This window comes from Manis pentadactyla, chromosome 10, assembly GCF_030020395.1.
Source record: "Manis pentadactyla isolate mManPen7 chromosome 10, mManPen7.hap1, whole genome shotgun sequence".
NCBI lineage: Eukaryota > Metazoa > Chordata > Mammalia > Pholidota > Manidae > Manis > Manis pentadactyla.
Genome location: NC_080028.1, coordinates 70463214 through 70489256, shown reverse-complemented (window position 1 = coordinate 70489256; position 26043 = coordinate 70463214). Strand labels below are relative to the sequence as shown.

Here is a 26043-nt window from a genome sequence, read left to right as displayed (position 1 = left end):
TAAAATGGCAAAGATCAAGGACAAGGAAAGAGTGTTAAAGGCAGCTAGAGAGAAAAAGGTCACCTATAAAGGAAAACCCATCAGGCTAACATCAGATTTCTCAACAGAAACCCTACAGGCCAGAAGAGAATGGCATGATATATTTAATACAATGAAACAGAAGGGCCTTGAACCAAGGATACTGTATCCAGCACGACTATCATTCAAATATGATGGTGGGATTAAACAATTCCCAGACAAACAAAAGCTGAGGGAATTTGCTTTCCACAAACCACATCTACAGAACATCTTACAGGGACTGCTCTAGATGGGAGCACTCCTAGAAAGAGCACAGCACAAAACACCCAACATATGAAGAATCGAGGAGGAGGAAAAAGAAGGAAGACAATAAAAGAATCTCCAGACAGTGTATATAACAGCTCAATAAGCGAGCTAAGTTAGGCAGTAAGATACTAAAGAGGCTAACCTTGAATCTTTGGTAACCACGAATTTAAAGCCTGCAATGGCAATAAGTACATATCTTTCAATAGTCACCCTAAATGTTAATGGGTTGAATGCACCAATCAAAAGACACAGAGTAACAGAATGGATAAAAAAGCAAGAACCATCTATATGCTGCTTACAAGAAACTCACCTCAAACCCAAAGACATGTACAGACTAAAAGTCAAGGGATGGAAAAACATATTTCAAGCAAACAACAGTGAGAAGAAAGCAGGGGTTGCAGTACTAATATCAGACAAAATAGACTTCAAAACAAAGAAAGTAACAAGAGATAAAGAAGGACACTACATAATGATAAAGGGCTCAGTCAAACAAGAGGATATAACCATTCTAAATATATATGCACTCAACACAGGAGTACCAGCATATGTGAAACAAATACTAACAGAACTAAAGGGGGATATAGAATGCAATGCATTCATTCTAGGAGACTTCAACACACCACTCACCCCAAAGGATAGATCCACTGGGCAGAAAATAAGTAAGGACACGGAAGCACTGAACAACACAGTAGAGCAGATGGACCTAATAGATATCTATAGAACTCTACATCCAAAAGCAGCGGGATATACATTCTTCTCAAGTGCACATGGAACATTCTCCAGAATAGACCACATACTAGGCCACAAAAAGAGCCTCAGAAAATTCCAAAAGATTGAAATCCTACCAACCAACTTTTCAGACCACAAAGTCATAAAACTAGAAATAAACTGTACAAAGAAAGCAAAGAGGCTCACAAACACATGGAGGCTTAACAACACGCTCCTAAATAATCAATGGATCAATGACCAAATCAAAATGGAGATCCAGCAATATATGGAAACAAATGACAACAACAACACTAAGCCCCAACTTCTGTGGGACACAGCAAAAGCAGTCTTAAGAGGAAAGTATATAGCAATCCAAGCATATTTAAAAAAGGAAGAGCAATCCCAAATGAATGGTCTAATGTCACAATTATCGAAATTGGAAAAAGAACAGATGAGGCCTAAGGTCAGCAGAAGGAGGGACATAATAAAGATCAGAGAAGAAATAAATAAAATTGAGAAGAATAAAACAATAGCAAAAATCAATGAAACCAAGAGCTGGTTCTTCGAGAAAATAAACAAAATAGATAAGCCTCTAGACAGACTTATTAAGAAGAAAAGAGAGTCAACACAAATCAACAGTATCAGAAACGAGAAAGGAAAAATCACGACGGACCCCATGGAAATGCAAAGAATTATTGGAGAATACTATGAAAACCTATATGCTAATAAGCTGGGAAACCTAGGAGAAATGGACAACTTCCTAGAAAAATATAACCTTCCAAGATTGACCCAGGAAGAAACAGAAAATCTAAACAGACCAATTACCAGCAACGAAATTGAAGAGGTAATCAAAAAACTACCAAAGAACAAAACCCCCGGGCCAGATGGATTTACCTCGGAATTTTATCAGACATACAGGGAAGACATAATACCCATTCTCCTTAAAGTTTTCCAAAAAATAGAGGAGGAGGGGATACTCCCAAACTCATTCTATGAAGCTAACATCACCCTAATACCAAAACCAGGCAAAGACCCCACCAAAAAAGAAAACTACAGACCAATATCCCTGATGAACGTAGATGCAAAAATACTCAACAAAATATTAGCAAACCGAATTCAAAAATACATCAAAAGGATCATACACCATGACCAAGTGGGATTCATCCCAGGGATGCAAGGATGGTACAACATTCGAAAGTCCATCAACATCATCCACCACATCAACAAAAAGAAAGACAAAAACCACATGATCATCTCCATAGATGCTGAAAAAGCATTTGACAAAGTTCAACATCCATTCATGTTAAAAACTCTCAGCAAAATGGGAATAGAGGGCAAGTACCTCAACATAATAAAGGCCATCTATGATAAACCCACAGCCAACATTATATTGAACAGCGAGAAGCTGAAAGCATTTCCTCTGAGATCGGGAACTAGACAGGGATGCCCACTCTCTCCACTGTTATTTAACATAGTACTGGAGGTCCTAGCCACGGCAATCAGACAAAATAAAGAAATACAAGGAATCCAGATTGGTAAAGAAGAAGTTAAACTGTCACTATTTGCAGATGACATGATACTGTACATAAAAAACCCTAAAGACCCCACCCCAAAACTACTAGAACTGATATCGGAATACAGCAAAGTTGCAGGATACAAAATCAACACACAGAAATCTGTGGCTTTCCTATATACTAACAATGAACCAACAGAAAGAGAAATCAGGAAAACAACTCCATTCACAATTGCATCAAAAAAAATAAAACACCTAGGAATAAACCTAACCAAAGAAGTGAAAGACTTATACTCTGAAAACTACAAGTCACTTTTAAGAGAAATTAAAGGGGACACTAAATGATGGAAACTCATCCCATGCTCGTGACTAGGAAGAATTAATATCGTCAAAATGGCCATCCTGCCCAAAGCAATATACAGATTTGATGCAATCCCTATGAAACTACCAGCAACATTCTTCAATGAACTGGAACAAATAGTTCAAAAATTCATATGGAAACACCAAAGACCCCGAATAGCCAAAGCAATCCTGAGAAAGAAGAATAAAGTAGGGGGGATCTCACTCCCCAACTTCAAGCTCTACTATAAAGCCATAGTAATCAAGACAATTTGGTACTGGCACAAGAGCAGAGCCACAGACCAATGGAACAGACTAGAGAATCCAGACATTAACCCAGACATATATGGTCAATTAATATTTGATAAAGGAGCCATGGACATACAATGGTGAAATGACAGTCTCTTCAACAGGTGGTGCTGGCAAAACTGGACAGCTACATGTAGGAGAATGAAACTGGACCATTGTCTAACCCCATATACAAAAGTAAACTCAAAATGGATCAAAGACCTGAATGTAAGCCATGAAACCATTAAACTCTTGGAAGAAAACATAGGCAAAAACCTCTTAGACATAAACATGAGTGACCTCTTCTTGAACATATCTCCCCGGGCAAGGAAAACAACAGCAAAAATGAGTAAGTGGGACTATATTAAGCTGAAAAGCTTCTGTACAGCAAAAGACACCATCAATAGAACAAGAAGGATCCCTACAGTATGGGAGAATATATTTGAAAATGACACATCCGATACAGGCTTGACGTCCAGAATATATAAGGAGCTCACACGCCTCAACAAACAAAAAACAAATAACCCAATTAAAAAATGGGCAGAGGAACTGAACAGACAGTTCTCCAAAAAAGAAATACAGATGGCCAACAGACACATGAAAAAATGCTCCACATCGCTAATTATCAGAGAAATGCAAATTAAAACTACAATGAGGTATCACCTCACACCAGTAAGGACGGCTGCCATCAAAAAGACAAACAACAACAAATGTTGGCGAGGCTGTGGAGAAAGGGGAACCCTCCTACACTGCTGGTGTGAATGTAAGTTAGTTCAACCATTGAGGAAAGCAGCATGGAGGTACATCAAAATGCTCAAAACAGACTTACCATTTGACCCAGGAATTCCACTCCTAGGAATTTACCCTAAGAACGCAGCAATCAAGTTTGAGAAAGACAGATGCACCCCTATGTTTATTGCAGCACTATTTACAATAGCCAAGAATTGGAAGCAATCTAAATGTCCATCAATAGATGAATGGATAAAGAAGATGTGGTACATATACACAATGGAATACTACTCAGCCATAAGAAAAGGGCAAATCAAATCATTTGCAGCAACATGGATGGAGCTGGAGGGTATTATGCTCAGTGAAACAAGCAAAGCGGAGAAAGAGAAATACCAAATGATTTCATTTATCTGTGGAATATAAGAACAAAGGAAAAACTGAAGGAACAAAACAGCAGCAGAATCACAGAACTCAAGAATGGACTAACAGGTACCAAAGGGAAAGGGACTGGGGAGGATGGGTGGGTAGGGAGGGAAAAGGGGGGGAGAAGTAGGGGGGTATTAAGATTAACATGCATGGGGGGGGTAGGAGAAAAGGGAGGGCTGTACAACACAGAGAAGGCAAGTAGTGATTCTACAATATTTTGCTATGCTGATGGACAGTGACTGTAAAGGGGTTTATAGGGGAGACCTGGTATAGGGGAGAGCCTAGTAAACATAATATTCGTCATGTAAGTGTAGATTAGTGATTCCAAAAACAAAGCAAGAAAAAAAAAAGGGCAGTTCCTGTGTGGTAACCTCCAACGAGTTCTACACAAGGGTATAAAGGGCATATAAAAGAGTAGGCAAAGGGTCTGTTTGTGTTTATACAGAGGATCAAAGCTTAATTGGGCTACCCTGAAAATGAACTAAGATACGGTATGAAAGAGAACTTCCAACATCAGCACTCTCTGGAAGACTCATGCCAAAAGATGATCATCAAAAAACCCCAACAAAGATCCACGCACTGCTACAGCTGTAGATGCATTCATCCCACCAGTTCCTGGACTTGCCTTGGGAATGAGGAAGGAGACATCTAAGCTGACCTGTGCATACAGTAAAACAACAAATTTGACTGGATCTATACTGTTGGAACTCAACCAAGAATTTGGAGAAATGAAAATTGTAGCGCTCCAAAGTCTTACAACTACAAACTATTTACTGTTAAAAGAACATATGGCATGTGAACAGTCCCCAGGAATGGGTTGTTTTAATTTGTCTGATTTCTCTCAGACCGTTCAAGTTCAGTTGGACAATATCCACCATATCATAGATAAGTTTTCACAAATTCCTAAGGTGCCTAACTGGTTTTCTTGGTTTCACTGGAAATGGCTGGTAATTACAGATATGCTTTGGTTATGTAACTATACTCCTATTATGTTAATGTGTGTGCACAATTTAATTAGTAGTTTAAACCCTATACATGCTGACGTTACTCTACAAGAAGATATGTCAAAGAAATAATCAATCTTCCCATGTTTTCTTCCGCCTGCTACTTCTATAGCTTTTCTTCTTCCTTCCTAATTACAACCCTTAAATAGAATTCGTGCCTCATATCAAATTTACCGAGTATCATAATTCTTCCAAGTGGTAAAGATACCTCAAGACAAATGCTGGGCATAGAAGCCACAGGGCATAAATATGCAAAGAAGTAAAAAGCTAGCTAATCTTTTCAAACAATAAGGCTTCCCTCTCACTTACCAACTTCACATTTCCCTGTATGGCCCCGGAAGATGACTGGTTAGCCAGAGACGGGTAAGATTCCTCAAGGGAGGAACAACCTAAGACAGGCACAGTCGCAGGGGGTCCATCAGGTGAGAAATTGGGGATCAACAGAGGTGAGGCTTAGAACCTCACCCCCCCGTTCTGAGAGAAATCTTCTGCATACGTGGATGTTTTATTGCCCTGGTCTAGCTTGGATTAACACATAGTCTACAGGCACACACCTGATCATCTACATTTGCTCTCTTACAACACTAAACTATGTTTTCTACCTTTATCTTGTATCTACCTACCACTTCAGCATTTTATTAAAAATAATAATAATGAGAGAAATGTTGTATCCACATATAAATCAAGTATAAAAACCAAATGAGTATTCATATTTGAACTGATTGTTTAGAGTTCATAATGCATGAGCAAAACCGAAAGTTTCTGTGATGACTGCCCTTGTACTGTTCACTATGTAACTTATTCATTATGTAAGAATTTGTTCTACATGTAAAAACTTGTTTGTTATGCCTCAGAAGTTTGGAGACTGACAAAAATTAGGCTTGGGGTGGATTAATGATTGTGCATTGAGCATTGACTCCTCTATACAGAATTTTATTGTCGTTAACAACCATTTGATCAGTAAATATGAGAGATGCCCTCACCAAAAAAAAAAAAAAAAAAGGACAGACTTCCAATGGTAAAATAAGTAACCGGGATGTAATGTATAGCATAAGGAATATAGTCAAGATATTGTAACAGCTTGGTAGGGTGATAGCTGGAACCTAGAATTATGTATATAAATGTTCTACCACTGTGTTGTACACTTGAAACTAATGTAATGTAATACCGTGTGTCAACTACCCTTCAATAAAAAATAATAGTTAAAAAAAAAAAACTAGGCTGGATAGACAAACCTCTCCATTTCTGGAAGAGAGCAGGAAGAAAGTAAGTCTGATACTTTATTTGCAGATACAACCATATGTAGGGAGCAGAACTCCTGGGATTCTCCACCTACACCCAGCAGCTTCCAGCCACACAGACACAAGTTTCCCCTGGTGCCCTCCAGGCGACGGATCCCGCTGATGTTGGTATGGTCTGTCCACCCACCCCTGCTCACGCCAGTCTGGCTCCCCTGCGTCTCAGGAACGGAAGGGTCGGTACAGGTTTCTTTTACTTCCTTCTGACTGGCTTGGCTTCTCCTTTTTCTCTTGGTAGCCTCCAGCTCCCTGGATTGGCCGCTCGATCACAGTCGAAGAGTATTACCAGGAGAAGCAAGCTCAGTCACGGTGGCTGAAGACGATCTTCGAGGATAAGACTGGTAAGAAATATGGGTTAATTTCACACTCCAGAGATGGTTCCCAGAGTCATATTTGTTGACTCCTGAATCCCTGGCCCAGTAAGGCTTCTAGAGCACCAAATACCATCACGTTTGAGATACCATAGTTGACATTTTCTGTTTTTCTTCCTAGAATCTGCTGCAGTGGGAGTGTTGGGGGGGGAGCCATTGTGTATTTTACTCTGTTCTTGTCCCCGCCCTAACAAAGAATTGAAGGGTAGAGACACAGTAGTGAAGCAGAGTAAAAGTTTTATTTAAAGTTACTTAGCCAGAAAGAAGTGCAGGTAACCTCAGAGAGGGAGGAGTGCCCTGAAAGGTTGGAGAGAAAGAGTTTAAGATTAAAAGGTCACACACTTAGAAAGTGTGGGTGACTTCAGAGAAAGGAGTGCCCTGAAAGGTTGGGAAGAGTTGAAGTTATGCACTTAGGAAGTGCAGGTGACTCAGAGAGAGGAGTGCAGCACCCTGAAAGGTTGAAAAGAGGGAGTTTTAAGTTAAAAGGTTACACACTTAGAAAGTGTGGGTGACCTCACATAGGAGCACAGTGAAAGGTTGGGGGCTCCCTCTTTTAAGGATTTTTCAGGAATGTGACAGAGGGCTAGGGTGTGGGCTTGTTAAGTGGTCTCAAGTATCTTTGATGAGACATTAAGTTACTCATCAGTCCTCTAGGTAATTCTGCAAAATTAGCTTATCAAGACTGTCTGCCTTTCCTCCAAGGTGGGCAGAGTTATTTGTTTGCTAAAGAGTATGTTAAGAATCTTTCTTCTGAAACTTCCTAGTTTATTTTTTAAATACAATTTTGACTTTAAGGTGGAATCTCCCTGTCTTTACTTTGCTGTTTATAGGTGGGCCTTTTAGCAGGCTAGAGTAAATCATACAATGATCTAATGGACACAATGAAGACATGGGCTGTGCTCAGATACTTTTATCTGGGGAATATTCAAACCTTCAAGGCCAAGTTTCTCTTGACCTTTTGAGCTTTAACTGATTAACTCACTAACTCTGAATCATTTCTGGATTTCTAGATTTAACTGGTTAACCGAGTCATTTCTACAGGGCTTTGCTGATCCTGTAGTCTTTCCACCCCACTCATATGTATTTCCCTGCCTAACAGCCATGCCCATGGCCCGTATGCCCCTGCAGATACCTGGCCTTCTGGGCCCTCTTGGCTCTTCACAGCCAGGACCTCTCCCCAGACTCCAGATACACAGCCCCTTTCTCAGGGCTGACCCCTGCCTCTCCCGCAATACCAGCCAGTGATGCCACCAAGTCACCTCCAGCCTCTCAGATTGAGACATCTGCCAAACCCCAGGCCCCACCTGCTCCAGGCCCCACCCTGAAGCCCAGTGTTCTCTTTGGAATGCTGAGCAGACCACCTGCTAACCCTTCTGCCTCCTCAGCTCCTGCTGTGTCTTCAGCACATCCCATGTACAAGCCGATCTTTGTGGCTCCACCTAAAAGTGGGAAGGAGGGTCCTGTGCCATCCAGCCATTCCCAAGTCACAACGGAGGCATCTTCCAGCTCTGCCCACACCCCGACTACCAGCAGACTGCCCCTCACTTTCAGTCCTGTTTTTAGCAGCACAGGGCTACCTACATCTTTGCCCTCGTCAACTCCTTCCTCCTTCAGTCAGACAACTACTTCAGGTACAATCATGAATACCCCTCTGTTCCCTGGCCCGGCCAGTGTCACTGTCCCCTCAGCACCGGCTTGGGGGACCACCACAGGCACAGCCGCAGACTCTGCCCAGAAGCCTGTCTTTGGCTTTGGTGTGAGCAGTGTGACTAGCACTGTGAGCAGCATGACCAGCCCCACTGCTTCCACTGCCCAGCCTGTCCTCTTTGGGTCCCCCCTTGCCTCTGCTGCCAGCTCTGCCCAGCCATGGGCTCCATACTCCAGTTTGGCAGGCTCTGGCCACGCCTGCTCCAACAACAGCCATCACCTTCAGCCAGTCCCTGCCCAGCGCCATCCAGACAGATGCTGGCAGCAGCACCGCCAGTTTTGGTGGCTTCAGTGGCACACTCACAACCTCCGCCTCCATCACCCCGAGCCAGCCTGCACTTACAATTAGCAGCACTACCACCCCAGCCTCCAACATTCCCTTTAGTTCCGGCACCAGGCCCCCCGTCCCATCCTATCCCGGAGTCACCCCACAGCACACGTTCAGAGTCACTGACAGACAGCAGATGTGGACTGTCTGTTCAGCTCCTCTGCCCATTTTTTAATTGGATTATTTGCTTTTTGTTTGTTGAGGTGTGTGAGCTCTTTATACATTGTTGATGTCAACCCGTTATTAGATCTGTCATTTATTAATATATTCTCCCATACTGTAGGATGCCTTTTTGTTCTATTGATGGTGTCCTTCCCTGTACAGAAGCTTTTCAGCTTGATATAGTCCTATTTGTTCATTTTTGCTTTTGTTTCCCTTGCTGGGGGAGATATGTTCATGAAGAAGTCACTCATGTTTAGGTCCAAGAGATTTTTGCTTATTCTTTTTCTAAGAGTATTATGGTTTCATGGCTTACATTCAGGTCTTTCATCCATTTTGAATATACTTTTGTGTGTAGGGTTAGACATGATCCTCATTTCCTCCTCTTCTGCAGCCACCAACTTGGACGTTGAAGCTATGACGCAGACCACCAGTAGCAGTGGCAGCAAACCTCATCACAATTCACATCCGTGGTGTCAGCAGGCCCCACTGGCTGCGGGGACATTAGGATGAGAGTGTCAGCCCTCCACAGCAGCTCCACCACTGGGATATTCGACTTTGTGGCACCACACAGTGGGAGAACTGGTGGCACAGCCCATTTCTGGGGATGCCTGAGTCAGAACTCCCTTGGTGCAGCTGGCCAGAGCATACTGTTTGGCTTCTACGTGGCCAGCACACCTCAGAACACATCTGTGCTTGCAGGTGAGATTTGGAATGGACTCGGTCTGCAGTGCCAGGCACTGTCTTAAGTGCTGACACAGTCTAGGCTTTTGGAGCTGTACGCTGTGGTGAAGATTTAGATGTTATCACACAAGTTATCCATAAACAGCATCAGGTAGCAGTGTAACTCATGACCGGAGCAGCTATTTAGGTAGTCAGCGGCAGCCTTTCTGATACAATAGCAAACTGAGGCCATGGCCACAGTTCCAGAGTTGGGATCAGGGACAGCAGCTGAGTGAGTGTGTTGCAGGCACAGGAGTAAAGGCCCGAAGGCAGAGATGAGCTCATGTTTTCATGAGCAGAGAAGAGCCAGGTGTGGCTAAGGTTTAAAAAGGAAAGTGGGATAAAATGACATTAAGAGACAAACAGAAAGGAAGATCATTCATTGCCTTTTAAAATGTATTTTTTTTGGTAACAGTCTACAAATTACATGCAGAACATTATGTTTACTAGGCTTCCCCCTTCACCAAATGCCCCCCCATACCCCATTAGAGTCACTGTCCATCAGTGTACTAAGGTACTGTAGAATCACTACTTGTCCTGTGTTGCTCAGCCTTTCCCATGCCCCCCGCCACATTATACATGGTAATCATAAGGCCCCCTTTCTTTTTCCCTGACGTTATCCCCCCCATCCCAACCATCTCCTCAGTCCCTTTCCCGTTGTAACTGTTAGTCCATTCTTGGGTTCTGTGATTCTGCTGCTGTTTTGTTCCTTCAGGTTTTCTTTTTTTTGCTCTTATACTTTTCTTTTGCTCTTATACTCCAGAGATGAGTGAAATCATTTGGTACTTCTTTCTCCACCTCGCTTATTTCACCAAGCATAATACACTCAAGCTCCATCCATGTTCTTGCAAATGGTAGGATTTCTTTTCTTCTCATCGTTGAATTATATTCCATTGTGCATACATTCATCTACTGATGCACACATAGTTTGTCTCCATTTCTTGGCTGTTATAAATAGTGCTGCAATAATCATAGGGGTACATCTGTCTTTTTCAAAATAGGCTGCTGTATTCTTAGGGTAAATTCCTAGGAGCGGTATTCCTAGGACAAATGGTATTTCTATTTTGAGCTTTTTGAGGAACCTTCATATTGCTTTACACAATGGTTGAATGAATTTACATTCCCACCAACAGTGTAGGAGGGTTCCCCTTTCTCCACAACCTTGCCAGCATTTGTTGTGGTTTGTCTTTTAGATGGTGGCGATCCTTACTGGTGTGAGGTGATACATCATTGTGGTTTTAATTTGCATTGCTCTGATGACAAGCAATGCAGCACATCTTTTCATGTGTCTATTTACCATCTGAATTTCTTCTTTGGACAACTCCCTGTTCAGCTCCCCTGCCCACATTATTAATGGAACATTTGCTGTTTGTTTGTTGAGGTGTGTTAGCTCTTTATATGTTTTGGATGTCAACCCTTTATCGGATCTGTCATTTATGAATATATTCTCCCATACTGGAGGATGCTCTTTTGTTCTGTTGGTGGTGCCCTTTACTGTACAGAAGCTTTTAAGCTTGATATAGCCCATTTGTTCATTTTTGCTTTTCTTTCCCTGGAGAGATATGTTCACGAAGAAGTCGCTCATGTTTATGTCCAAGATATTTTTGCCTATCCTTCTCTAAGAGTTTTATGGTTTCATGGCTTCCATTCAGGGGTTCGATCAATTTCAAATTTACTTTTGTATATGGGGTTATACAATGATCCATATTTCCTCCTTTTTTGCAGCCATCACCTCTGGCTTTGGAGCAGTGACCCAGACCACCAGCTGTGGGACCAGTACAGGGTTTGGCAGCACCATCTCAGCACCCTTAACATTCAGGGTGTCAGCAGGCCCCACTGGCAGTGGGGGCTTTGGGACAAGCGTGGCAGCCCCCCACAGCAGCTCCACCACTGGGGCATTTGGCTCTGCGTCAGGACGGGGAGGGAGAACTGCTCTCAAGAACCCTTTCTGGGGAGACTTGAATCCAAACTCCCTGGGTGCAGCTGGCCAGAGCACACCCTCTGGTTTCCATGTGGCCAGCACGCATCAGAACATGCCCGGGTTTTCAGGTGAGATTTGGAATGGGCTCGGTCTGCAATGCCAGGCGCTGTCTTAGGTGCTGACACAGTCTCCGCTTTCGGAGCTGTACGCTGTGGTGAAGATTTAGATGTTATCACAGAAGTTATCTGTAAACAGCGTCAGGTACCAGTGAAACCCATAACTGGAGGAGCTATTTAGGTAGTCAGCGGCAGCCTTTCTGAGACAATAGCAAACTGAGGAAATGGCCGCAGTTCCAGAGTTGGGAGCAGGGACAGCGGCTGGGGGTGAGGACGTTGCAGGAACAAGAGCAAATGCCCGAAGGCAGAGATGAGCTTATGTTATCATGAGCAGAGAAGAGGCCAGTGTGGCTAGAGTTTTAAAAAGGAAAGTGGGATAAAATGACATTAAGAGACAGGCAGAAAGGAAGATCATTCATGGCCTTTAAAAATGTTTTATTCTTTTTGGTATCTATCTACAATTACCTTAAGAACATTATGTTTATTTGGCTCCCCTCTTCACCAAGTACTCCGCAAAAACCCCATTAGAGTCACTGTCCATCAGCGTAGTAACATGCTGTAGAATCACTACTCGTCTTCTCTGTGTAGCCTAGCCCTCCCCGTGCCCCACCACATTATACATGCTAATCATAATACACCCTTTTTTTTCCCCTGCCCTTACCCCTCCCTTCCCACCCACCCTCCTCAGCCCCTTTCTCTTTGGTAACTGTTAGTCCCTTCTTGGGTTCTGTGATTGTGCTGCTGTTTTGTTCCTTCAGTTTTTCCTTTGCTCTTATACTCCAGAGATGAGTGAAATCATTTGGTACTTGTCTTTCTCTGCCTCGCTTATTTCACTCAGCATAATACCCTCTAGCTACAAGCATGTTCTTGCAAATGGTAGGATTTTTTTCTTCTTATGGCTGAATTATATTCCATTGTGCATATATTCATCTGCTGATGGACACGTAAGTTGTTTCCATTTCTTGGCTGTTGTAAATAGTGCTGCGATAAACATAGGGGTACATCTGTCTTTTTCAAAACGGGCTGCTGTATTCTTAGGGTAAATTCCTAGGAGCGGTATTGCTGGGTCAAATGGTATTTCTACTTTGAGCTTTTTGAGGTACCTCCATATTGCTTTCCACAGTGGTTGAATGAATTTACATTCCCACCAACAGTGTAGGAGGGTTCCCCTCTCTCCACATCCTTGCCAACATTTGTTGTGGTTTGTCTTTTGGATGGTGGCAATCCTTACTGGTGTGAGATGATATCTCATTGTGGTTTTATTTAGCATTTCTCTGATGACAAGCGATGTGGTGCATCTTTTCATGTGTCTATTGGGCATCTGAATTTCTTCTTTGGAGAACTGCCTGTTCAGGTCCCCTGCCCACATTTTTATTGGAATATTTGCTGTTTGTTTGTTGAGGAGTGTTAGCTCTTTATATATTTTGTATGTCAACCCTTTATCGGATCTGTCATTTATGAATATATTCTCCCATACTGGAGGATGCCCTTTTGTACTGTTGGTGGTGCCCTTTAGTGTACAGAAGCTTTTAAGCTTGATATCATCCCATTTTTTCATTTTTGCTTTTCTTTCCGTTGCCTGGTGAGATATATTCATGGAGAAGTCACTCATGTTTATGTCCAAGAGACTTTTGCCTGTCTTTCTCTAAGAGTTTTATGTTTTCATGGCTTACATTCAGGGGTTTGATCCATTTTGAATTTACTTTTGTGTATGGGGCTAGGCAATGATCCATGTTTCCTCCTTTCTTGCAGCCATGACCTCGGGCTTTGGAGCCGTGACCCAGACCACCAGCTGTGGGACCAATACATCAGTGTTTGGCAGCACCGTCCAATCGCCCTTCACATCCACAGTGTCAGCAGGCCCCACTGGCAGTGGGGGCTTTGGGACAAGCATGGCTGCCCCCCACAGCAACTCCACCGCTGGTGCATTTGGCTTTGGGGCAGGATGGAGTGGGAGAACTGGTCTCAAGAACGCTTTCTGGGGCGGGTTGTATCTGAACTCACTGGGTGCAGCTGGCCAGAGCACACCCTCTCCCGTCCACAAGGCCAGGTCACCTCAGAACACGTCTTGGATTGCAGGTGAGATCTGGAATGGGGTCGGTCTGCAGTGCCAGTTGCTGCGTTAAGTACTGAGATAGTCTCTGGTTTTGGAGCTGTACGCTCTGGTGCAGATTTAGATGTTATTACAGAGGTTATCTGTAAAGAGCATCAGGTACCAGTGTAACTCATCATCAGTGGAGCTATTTAGGTAGATAGCGGCAGCCTTTATGATACAATAGGAAACAGAGACAATGGCTGCAATTCCAGAGTTGGGAGCTGGGACATTGCCTGGGGATGAGGACTTTGCAGGCACAGGAGCAAAGGCGCGATGGCAGAGATGAGCTTATATTTTCATGAGCGGAGAAGAGCCAGTGTGGCTAGAGGTTGAAAAAGGAAGGTGGGATAAAATGACATTAAGAGACAGGCAAAAAGGAAGATCATTCACGGCCTTTTAAAATGGTTTTTTTGTTGTTGTTGTTAACAATCTACAATTACCTTAAGAACGTTATGTTTATTTGGCTCCCCCCTTCATCAAGTACCCCGCACAAACCCATTAGAGTCACTGTCCATCAGCGTAGTAACATGCTGTAGAACCACTACTTGTCTTCTATGTGTAGCCTAGCCCTTCCCATGCCCCCCCACATTATACATGCTAATCATAATGCCCCCTGTCTTTTTCCCTGCCCTTATCCCTCCCTTCCCATCCATCCTCCTCAGTCCCTTTCACTTTGTATCTCTTAGTACATTCTTTGGTTCTGTGATTGTGCTGCTGTTTTGTTCCTTCAGTTTTTCCTTTGCTCTTATACTCGAGATGAATGAAATCATTTGGTACTTGTTTTTCTCCGCCTCACTTATTTCACTGAACATAATACCCTCTAGCTCCATCCATGTTGTTGCAAATGGTAGGATTTCTTTTCTTCTTATAGATGAATTATATTCCATTGTGCATATGTATCAAATCTTTTTTATCTGTTCGTCTACTGATGGACACTTAGTTTGTTTCCATTTCATGGCTGTTGTAAATAGTGGTGCGATAAATATAGGGGTGCATCTCATTTTTCAAACTGGGCAGCTGTATTCTTAGGGTAAATTAGTTGGTTTGGAATTCCTGGGTCAAATGGTATTTCTATTTTGAGGTTTTTGAGTAACCTTCATATTGCATTTCACAAAGGTTAAATGAATTTACATTCCCACCAACAGTGTAGAAGGATTTCCCTTTCTCCACAACCTCGCCAACATTTGTTGTTGTTTGTGCCTTCGATGGTGGCGATCCTTACTGGTGTGAGGTGATATCTAATTGTGGTCTTAATTGGCATTTCTCTGATGACAAGCAATATGACGCATCATTTTATGTGTTTATTGGCCATTTAAATTTCCTCTTTGGAGAACTGTCTGTTTAGCTCCCGTGCCCATTTTTTAATTGGAATATTTGCTTTTTGTTTGTTGAGCTGTGTTAGCTCATTATATATTTTGGATGTCAACACTTAACCAGATCTGTCATTTATGAATATATTCTCCAATACTGTAGGATGTCCTTTTCTTCTGTTGATGGTGTTCTTTACTTTACATAAGCTATTAAGGTTGATATAGACACATTTGTTCATTTTCACTTTTGTTTCCGTTGCCTGAGGAGAAACATTAAAGAAGAAGACGCTCATGTTTATATCCAAGAGATTTTGCCTGTCTTTGTCTACGAGTTTTATGGTTTCATGGCTTACATTCAGGTCTTTGATCCATTTCAAATTTACTTTTGTCTATGGGATTAGACAATGATCCATATTTCCTCCTATTTTGCAGCCATCACCTCGGCCTTTGCAGCTATGACCTGGACCACCAGCAGTGGGACCAGTAGCTCCGTGTTTGGCAGCACCACCTCATCACCCTTCACGTCTGGTGTGTGAGCAGGTCCCGCTGGCAGTGGGGGCTTTAGGATGAGCATGGCTGCCTCCCACAGCAGCTCCACCACTGGGACATTCAGGTTTGGGTCAGGACGGAGTGGGAGAACTGGTCTCAAGAACCCTTTCTGGGGAGGGTTGAATCCGAACTCCCTGGGTGCAGCTGGCTAGAGCACAACCTTTCCCTTCCACGCGGCCAGCACGCCTCAGAACATGTCTGGGATTGCAGGTGAGATTTGGAATGGGCTCAGTCTGCAGTGCAAGGCACTGTTTTAAGTGCTGACCCAGTCTCTGCTTTTGGAGCTGTATGCTGTGGTGAAGATTTAGATGTTATGACAGAAGTTATTCATAAACAGCATCAGGTACCAGTGTAACTCATGACATGAGGAGCTATTTACGTAGACAGTGGCCGCCTTTCTGAGACAATAGCAAACCGAGGCCAAGGCCGCAGTTCCAGAATTGGGAGCAGGGACAGCGGCTGGGGGTGAGGACGTTGCAGGGACAAGAGCAAAGGCCCAAAGGCAGAGACAAGCTTATGTTTTCATGAGCAGAGAAGAGGCCGGTGTGGCTAGAGTTTTAAAAAGGAAAGTGGGATAAAATGACATTAAGAGACAGGCAGAAAGGAAGATCATTCATGGCCTTTAAAAATGTTTTATTCTTTTTGGTATCTATCTACAATTACCTTAAGAACATTATGTTTATTTGGCTCCCCTCTTCACCAAGTACCCCGCAAAAAGCCCATTAGAGTCACTGTCCATCAGCCTAGTAAGATGCTGCACAATCACTACTTGTCTTCTCTGTGTAGCCTAGCCCTCCCCGTTCACACCTACATTATGTATGCTAATCATAATGCCCCCTTTCTTTTTCTCTGCCCTTATCCCTCCCTTCACACCCATCCTCCTCAGTCCCTTTCCCTTTGGTAACTGTTAGTCCATTCTTGGGTTCTGTGATTCTGCTGCTGTTTTGTTCCTTCAGTTTTTCCTTTGTTCTTATACTCCAGAGATGAGTGAAATCATTTGGTACTTGTCTTTCTCCGCCTGGCTATTTCACTGAGCGTATTACCCTCCAGCTACATCCATGTTGTTGCAAATCGTAGGACTTGTTTTCTTTTTATGGCTGAATTATATTCCATTGAGCATATGTATCACATCTTTTCTATCCATTCATGTACTGATGGACACTTAGGTTCCTTCCATTTCTTGGCTATTGTAAATAGTGCTGTGAGAAACATAGGGGTGCATATGTCTTTTTCAGGTTTTTGCCTGTTTTTTTCTAAGAGTTTTATGGTTTCATGACTTACATTCAGGTCTTTGATCCATTTTGTATGTACTTTTGTGTATGGGGTTAGACTATGATCCATGTTTCCACCTTTTTTGCAGCCACCACCTCGGGCTTTGGAGCTATGACCCTGACCACCGGCAGTGGGACCAGTAGTTCACTGTTTGGCAGCACTACCTCATCGCCCTTCACGTCTGGGTTGTCAGCGGGCCCTCCTCACAGTGTGGGCTTTGGGATAAGCGTGGCTGCCCCCCACAGCAGCTCCACCACTGGGGCATTCGGCTTTGGGGAAGACAGAGTGGGAGCAGTGGTGGCACGACCCCTTTCTGGGTGGCTTGAGTAAGAACTCCCTGGGTACAGCTGTCCAGAGCACACCCTTTCCCTTCCACGTGGCCAGCATGCCTCAGAACACGTCTGTGTTTGCACATCAGATTTGGAATGGGCTCGGTGCTGGAGTCCAGCTCCAGCTGAGGTGTGGGTCACGAAGGAAAGGACAGCGTCGGCGAGTGAGATCAATGAGGAGATGAAACACCCAATTAAAGTTGTAACATCTCCTGACATCAAGCGGCAGGGTCTTTATTTTTGTATCTTTTTATGGTTTTCATAATGTTGAACATTTTTTAAAATTATGAATAATACACTCCTTTTTCTGTCAGTTTACATTTTAGCTTATTACCCTTAAGTAAATATTATTTCTTCTAATAGTAGCCATTTAAGATTTAATTTTTAACTTTCCCCTAGTCTATTGTGATTAGTAATTCATGTAAGCTACGTGCTAGGTGCTAAACAGAAAATGGTGTAAGACGGCGTGTGGGTTAAGCGTGTGGGCTATGATTTTTACTTTAAGCGGGTAAGATTATATAGACTTTTAGATATGTGTCTAAGGTATGTGTCTAAGGCTATATAAAGTTTAAGCAGGTTATATAAAATGCAAGCTATATGCCTTTTGGTTATTAAGTGTAACTATATTATTAATTAAATCCTATCCTACACATGGGTGCAGGCTTACATCTAAAATCTAGGGCCGGTACTCCTATCACCCATTCCTTAACATTCCTATGAATACAATAAAAACACCTTATTCTTTTATAATATTCATTACACAATTTCAGATGTTTACACCTTTCCTCCTGCATCTACAGGTACCAGGGCCTTGCAGTCAGTCCTCCTTATCCTTTATATAAGAACACTAAATATGCTCTTACTACCTTACTATTAATATAGTAATATTTTATAAATTTATCATAAACTTTTATATATGGGATATTTGTCAATATAAATTTTATTTTGCTCATAAATTCTTTCTATGAGGGGATTACCAGAGGTGTCTTCTAATATTATAAGCCACATAAGGGGGGCCCTGGGCAGTGGGGACTATTCATCTTTATTACTTTGCTGTCTCATATATGTTTCTTGGGAGAATGGGTTTTTCCATGGCCTAGGTTCCAATAATTCCTTCTCTGCCAATATTCTAAAGAAATCCTGGTTAGCCATGTTTGAATTCTTACAAAGGGGAGGACGAACTGCATCTAGGTTTAAGAAAGGCCTGGGTTGTTCTGGCTCACTTATTTGTGGCAGTATGCCTGAACAGTTGGTCCCATAACACTGCTTTCATGTCTGGAATTGCTGCTTTGATCAATATTTTGGGTTATGTTATTTACTAAAGATGAATAATCTTAAGTACATAAGATTTCCCATATATGAGCCCAATCACCAACATCATAACTGCAAAAATGAGTGCGGGAATTAGCAGGGGCCAGCTATGAGGTTTCCTGTTTTCAGGATTCCTCCTCGTGCCTGGACCTTGTCAAACACTGCACCAGCTCGGTCTACAGTGCTAAGTGCTGTTTTAAGTGCCGACACGGTCTCCACTCTAGGAGCTGCATGCTGTGGTGAAGAGAGAGATGTTATCTGTAAACAGTTTCAGGTAGCAGTATAACTCTTGACTGGAGGAGCTATTTAGGTAGTCAGCGGAAGCCTTTCTGGGACAATAGAAAACAGAGACCATGGCCATAGTTCCAGAGTTGGGAGCAGGGACAGCCGCTGGGGGTGAGGACGTTGCAGGCACAGGAGCAAAGGCCCAAAGGCAGACACAAGCCTAATGTTTTCATGAGCAGAGAAGAGCCAGCTGTGACCAGAGGCTTAAAAAGGAAAGTGGGATAAAATGACACTAAAAGATAGCAGAAAGGAAGATCTTTCATGGCCTTTTAAAATGCTTTTCTTAAAGTACTAATGGAAGTCACTATAGAATTTCAGGCAGAAGGAAGTGATTTTACTTGCCATGTGGAAGATGCATGATAAGTAGTTTGGGCCCTGGTAGCTTCCGTTTTCCTCACTGCATATAAGAGCTCCTTGGCGTGGGTTAGGGGGAGATGTGTACTAAGGAGGGCCTCTCAGTAGTCATTTTGGAAAGGGGGAGAAAACGACGTGTGAGAGCTGTGCCGGGCAGTTCTGAAGTCTGGGAAATTGTGGTTAGGAATTTGAAGCAAGGCCAGTCAGCACAGTTGTGTCTGCCCAGCAACATTCAGTCTTGAGGTGTGGACCTAAAATCAGTGGATAGAGAGTAAACCCAACCTGGTTAAATGGTGCAGGGAACAGGAGGGGCAGGGGGCTGACTACAGGCCCTGATGAGGCAGAGGATCTGGAGTGGGTGTGGTTGGCACGGGAGCAGGGACAGCACTGTGCTCACAGCTGAGATCTGGGGGCAAGAGCAGTTCCTGGTTGCGATAAGGTGTGACCCCCACAGGTTGGGTGTGGGGAAAGATTACATGCAAGGTCAGCACCTCGGGGGGCACCCTCCCCACCTCAGGCCTAGACAGATGCAGTTACATGTGAGAGGATCTTCCCAGAGAGCCACTGTGGAGGGTAGCCCAGCACTGGGCAGGAGTCTCCATGAGGGCAAGCATGTGCAGGAGACCGAGCCTGTGGGAGGATGGGGGCTGACTGTGGGGTGGGGCTGCGGTGAAGTAGAGGAGAGGTGGCAGGCAAATGGGGAGGAGACATAACATTAGTCCTGAGAGAAGAGAGGTCCACTCAGTGTTCCCCTCAGCTGCGTTGTGGTGCCCAAGGGAGTGCAAAGGTTCTCCTCAGGTGGCCAAAGGACAGCTCGGGCTCTGCTGCAGTGGTGGGTAGGGGGGTGGGCAGGCTCACGTGGAGCACAGAGTTTGGGACCCAGTCCCCCCGTGTGCTTCCTTACCAAGGGGTGAGCTGGATAGCGGTGTGGGCTAAGGGATTCTGTGGGGATCGTTTGCAAGCAGACCTCCCCCCAGTTCATTACCACCTGCTTTGACACCTTTTGCTTGTGGGCCTAGTTTTCAGTTCTTTGTAGTCTCTCCATTCTAGGCACATTCACACCCACCTTTGGTCAGAACACCCCTGGTGTAGGTGCATCGGGCAGCAGCCTCTCCTCTGTGGTGTCCTCAGCACCTGCCCAGGGCTTTGCTGGATCTGGAACCTTTGGTAAGCTGCAAGTCTCTCTAGTCAGGGTGACCTGCATATTCCTTGAAGATGGGGTGGGGTTGTTGGGGAAGCACTGTCTATTTTCCTTGGTCCTTGTCCCCACCGCAAAAAAGAATCAAAAGGCAGAGACACAGTAGTGAAGAAGAGGAAAAGTTTTATTTAAAGTTACTTACAGAAAAAGTGCAGGCAACTTCAGAGAGAGACAGCACCCAGAAAGGTTGAAAAGAAAGTTTAAAGTGAAAAGGTTATGCACTTAGTAAGTGCAGGCAACCTCAGGGAGAGGAGCGCCCTGAGAGCTTGGGGGTTCCTCCTTTTACGGATTCTTCAGGAATGTGACTAAGGGCTGGGGTTGCAGACCTGTTAGGTGGTCTCTGAATAATACTTAGAACTAACTTAACACAAGCAACTTCCTGCTGTGATTTCTCCCTGGGAGCTGAGCCTTCTTGGTCTGGGAGCATATCAAACAAGACTGCTTCCCCTGCCCCTAGGGTGGGCTGAGTTATTGTCTGTTTGCTAAAGAGTAAGTTAAGAATCTTCTCAACTTCCTGGGTATTAAAACACAATCTTATTTTTAAGATGAAATCCTTCCTGCCTGTGACTATGTTGTTTATGCTGGGCTTACTTGCCATTATTAATTGCCCAGACTGCAAACTACTTGATTAGGGCCAAAGGAGAAAAAAAAACAGCATGTAGGTTAAGTAAAAAAAATAAGCTGGGCCTGCATGATTAACACAATAAAACCATGGGCTATGCTGACATATCCTCCTTTCTCTGGGGAATATTCAATCATTCCAGGCCAAGCTGCTCCAGACTTTTTGAGCTTTAACTGATCCACTCTGGGTCATTTTTAGTGGGCTTTTTCCTGGCCTTATTCTCTTTCCATCCCACTCGTATCTATTTTCCTGCCTAACAGGGTGTGGTCCCTTCCTCTCTGGGAAAAAAACAGACTAATAAGCACAAGAAAGATGTGACCTTGCTGGCAATCAGGTGCCGCTGAGGAGCGATTTCTGGCAGAACTTCTCCCAAGCCACTGGAAAGCCAGGTGGCCTCCTGCCTCCCAAGGAACACAGCCTGGGAAGCCCTGTTGAAGCACCCAGGGTTCTGCTGGCCTGGCCCTCCACAGGGTATGGCACCCAGAGAAGCAGTCTCTGGTAGTAGCCTCCCTGATGAGGTCCTTTTCCATTGGTGCAGGATCAGGGACCCAAGAATTCCAACAGAAAACACAAGCGATAAGCACATCGGGAAGAGGTAGCCTATGTCCCTTACCCCCACCCTGGACCCCTTACCTGGATAGGGAGTACAAAATAAAAATCATCAATATTCTAATGGAGGTAAGGAAAGACATTCAAGAACTCAGGAATGAATTCTGGTCAGAGAGCCAATCGTTGAAGAGCACAATGGAGGGTACTAAAAGCAGGTTGGATATGGTGGAGGAGACAATGAATGAAATAGAAACTAGAGAAGAGGAATACAAAGAAGCTGAGTCACAGAGAGAAAAAAGGATCTCTAAGAATGAAAGAATATTGAGAGAACTGTGTGACCAATCTAACAGTACAATATTTGCATTATAGGAGCACCAGAAGAAGAGAGAGACAAAGGGATAGAAAGTGTCTTTGAGGAGGTAGTTGCTGAAAACTTCCCCAATCTGGAGAAGGAGATAGTCTCTCAGGCCATGGAAATCCACAAATCTCCCAACACAAGGGACCCAAGGAAGACAACACCAAGACACATAGTAATTAAAATGGGAAAGATCAAGGATAAGGACAGACTGTTAAAAGCAGCCAGAGGCAGAAATAAGAACACATATAAAGGACCCATCAGGCTAACATCAGACTTCTCAGCAGAAACCTTACAGGCCAGAAGGGAGTGGCATGATGTATTTAATGCCATGAAGGAGAAGGGCCTGGAACCAAGATTACTTTATCTGGCAAGATTATCATTTAAATTTGAAGGAGGGATTAAACAATTTCCAGATAAGCAAAAGCTGAGAGTTTACCTCCCACAAACCATCTCTGCAGTCTACTTTAGAGGGACTGCTATAGATGAAAGTGTTCCTAGGGTTGGATAGCTGTCACCAGAGGTAGTAAAACCACGGTAGGGAGGGTGGAGCAGCTGACAGCGAGGCAAATGCAAAATTAAAATGACTATCCCCAAAGTCAGTCAAGGAATAGACAAAAAGTACAGAATTTGATACCTAATATATAAAGAATGAAGGAGGAAGAAAAAGGAGGAGAAATAGAAAAGAACTTTTAGATTGTGTTTGTAACAGCATACTAAGTGAGTTAAGTTAGACTCTTAGATAGTAAGGAAACTAACCTGGAACCTTTGGTAACCACGAATCTAAAGCCAGGGTATTATGCTCAGTGAAATAAGCCAAGCAGAGAAAGACAAATACCAAATGATTTCACTCATCTGTGGATTATAAGAACAAAGGAAAAACTGAAGGAACAAAACAGCAGCAGAATCACAGAACCCAAGAATGGACTAACAGTTACCAAAGGGAAAGAGACTGGGGAGAATGGAAGGGTAGGGAGGGTTAAGGGCGGGGAAGAAGAAGGGGTATTATGATTAGCATGTATAATGTGAGGGGTGGGGGAAAGGGGAGGGCTGTGCAACTCAGAGAAGACAAGTAGTGATTCTACAACATCTTACTATGCTGATGGACAGTGACTGTAATGGGGTTTGTGGGGGGGACTTGGGGTAGGGGAGAGCCGCCTAGTAAACATAATGTTTTTCATGTAATTGTAGATTAATGATAACAAAACAAACAAAAAAATAAATGGGTCTAATTTAGGAGGGATTAAAAATGAAAGGCCTTATCCTACAGTAGGGGAGAATATATTTGTAAATGACCCATCTGATAAAGTGTTAAGATCCAAAATATATGAACTCATATGCCTCAATACCCAAAAAACAATAACCCAATTAAAAACTGGGAGAAGAACATGAACAGACACTTCTCCAAAGTAGAAATACAAAGGACCAACAGGCGCAGGCAAAGATCCACACCACTAATCATAAGGGAAATGCAAATTAAAACCACACTGAGTATCACCTCACACCACCAGGATGGCCACTATCTGAAGACAGGAAATAACAAATGCTGGTGAGGATGTGGAGAAAGGAGAACCCTCCTACACTTTGGTGGGAATGTAAATTGGCACAATTGCTGTGGAAAACAGTATGTAGGTTCCTCAAAAAACTGAAAACAGAAATACCATTTGACCCAGTAATTTACCCCCCAAAAAAAACAAAATCTCTGATTTGGAAAGACATATGCACCCCTATGTTTATTGCTGCACTATTTGCAATAACCAAGGTAGGGAAGCAACCTAAGTGTCCATCAGTAAAATAAAAGATAAATAAATTTAAATAGAATAAAGGATAGATAAATTTATCTATAGGATAAAGAAGATGTAGTACATATACATAATGGAATATTATTCAGCCATAGAAAGAAAAGAAATACTGCCATTTCCAACAACATGGATGGATCTAGAAGGTATTATGCACAGGGAAACAAGCCAGACAAAGACAAATACTGTATGATTTCACTTATTTGTGGAATATAAAAACAAAGCAAAACAGAAGGAATAAAACAGCAGTAGACTCAGACACTGAGAAGTCACTAGCGGTTACCAAGCTGGTGGGGAAAGAGGCTGAGGGGGATAAAAGGACAAAATAATTCACAATCACAATTTAATTTGGTCAGAATAGTACAGCATGGAGAACATAGTCAATGATTCTGTAACATTTTTCTACATTGATCGACAGTAATCACACTAGGGGGGGTAAGGATTTAGTCATATGCAAAACGGTGGAACCACTGTGTTGTATATTTGAAACTAAAAGACTGTATATCATTGATACTTCAATTTAAAAAAAAAGAAAAGCCTTTTAATTAAAAAGATTTTCAATACTAGAATACATTACTAAAGGTCAACCATGGTATTTTCATATCTTCCAATCTTAGCATGTTAGCCAACCACCTATCTTTGATTATGAATTTAAGGAGTTGATGGATTAGAAAAAAACTTTCCCCCATGCACCTAATTCAAGAACTGCTTTTCATTACACCCAAGAAAATTATACTCAAAGCAGACTGACATTTCCTATAATCTAGGATTCTGTATTCATTTTTATAAAAAAATCTAAAACACAGCTTTCATATATTCATTTATGTTCCTGGTGGTGATGACGGAAGATTTTAGAAAAGACCTAAATTCCATCAGAAAATACTAACAACGATCACACTGCAAAAATTACTTAGCATCAGCTTTCCCTACAAGTAATGTCATTTTATTATTAATTTTTCTTAAGTTGGGGTAAACTGTTTTATCTCCTTTGTGTGAATGTTTGCAATGCCCAAAACATTCCATTAAATTCACTCTATTATTTAACAGAAAATACTTACATTATTTGTCCTCCAATGGTTGACTTGCCAGCATCTAAAAGTAATCATCAACAATGTGTAAACCAGGTGTAAAAGACAAAAACCCCAAATACCAACAATTAAATACACCAACAACTGAAGGCGTCATTTAGCTGATATAATTACATCTTGCAACAGCAACTGAAATGATAGGAATTAGGGGCACACGCTCTCGCTAGTTACCTTCCTCTTTGTAAAATGAAGCTGCTAAGATCCCCTGCAGCTCAACAATGACTGAGAACTGCTTTACTGATAAAGAAATGAATTTTTGGACAGATTCCTCCCTGACCGTTAGCTTAGAGCACAGCAACAACAGAATATAAATTACCCCAGTGGAGCCTCAGTGGACAGCAAGAGCAGGCCAGGACTGAGAGCGCCATTTAGGTGGTCAGCCTGCCTTTCACTCTTAGCAGATACAGGTGTGCCTTTATAAATTTCAAAAGGGTTCTCGCTACTGAAAAAGAAGAAGAGGGGAAGCCAGAGACAAAGAGAAGAAAAAAGGACACATAATCCTGTATTTTCCTTTCACAATTTTGGGAGTAAGTCAGAGAACACCTGAATAAATAAAATAGGGTTTTGTTTTGTGCTAAATCAGCAACCTGACTAGCATCCAGAACTCACTCCAATTAATTTCTTACATTACGCAAAATCAAACTACTTAGTAAAGTCAATCCTATAGTTAACAGAATAACTGAAGTTCACACACAAAAAATAGGCACATTTTCTACAATGTTAATAAATGTCATAATATGCTGAGCCATCATCAGTGGTCTAGAGACCAATTATGCATCATACAAATATACTGTAGCTTATTTTCTTCCAGCTTCTATTCCATTATACAACTGTTAATCGGCCCAACCTTCAAGAGTAAAGTGCTGGCAATTTTTTGCCAGCTAAAAAATCAAGTTAAAAGTCAAGACATTTAGATCAATTCCAGTTTCACTAAACATCTCCAAGTAGCCAAGTAAGATGTTCTGTTTGTTGT

General features: G+C 42.7%; 2 protein-coding genes across 2 annotated transcripts in view; one reads left to right on the top strand and one right to left on the bottom strand.

Annotated features, from left to right (window-relative positions):
- Nucleotides 1-6597: 6597 nt before the first annotated feature.
- LOC130678859 (uncharacterized) overlaps nucleotides 6598-26043 on the bottom strand; it is a 32573-nt gene continuing 13127 nt past the window's right edge. The window contains exons 7-8 of the mRNA XM_057487955.1: nucleotides 25041-25074; nucleotides 6598-6967 (exon numbers count right to left, since the gene is read on the bottom strand). Of these exons, the coding sequence (XP_057343938.1) occupies nucleotides 6934-6967; nucleotides 25041-25074 (68 nt within the window). The 3' untranslated portion in view covers nucleotides 6598-6933. The remainder of the gene's footprint in view (nucleotides 6968-25040; nucleotides 25075-26043) is intronic.
- Nucleotides 9370-17195, top strand: LOC118913380 (nuclear envelope pore membrane protein POM 121-like). Its single transcript, XM_057486935.1, has 4 exons — nucleotides 9370-9896; nucleotides 11643-11966; nucleotides 13707-14033; nucleotides 15792-17195. The coding sequence occupies exons 1-4, from the start codon at nucleotides 9704-9706 to the stop codon at nucleotides 15893-15895; spliced, it is 948 nt and encodes a 315-aa protein (XP_057342918.1). The 5' UTR covers nucleotides 9370-9703; the 3' UTR covers nucleotides 15896-17195.

Excerpts from the sequence above, each read along its gene's own strand:
- LOC118913380 (XM_057486935.1), top strand. The coding sequence starts at position 9,704 with ATGAGAGTGTCAGCCCTCCACAGCAGCTCCACCACTGGGATATTCGAC. Across the intron at positions 9,897-11,642 it reads GAACACATCTGTGCTTGCAG|CCATCACCTCTGGCTTTGGA; the intron begins GTGAGATTTGGA and ends CCTTTTTTGCAG. Across the intron at positions 14,034-15,791 it reads GAACACGTCTTGGATTGCAG|CCATCACCTCGGCCTTTGCA; the intron begins GTGAGATCTGGA and ends CCTATTTTGCAG.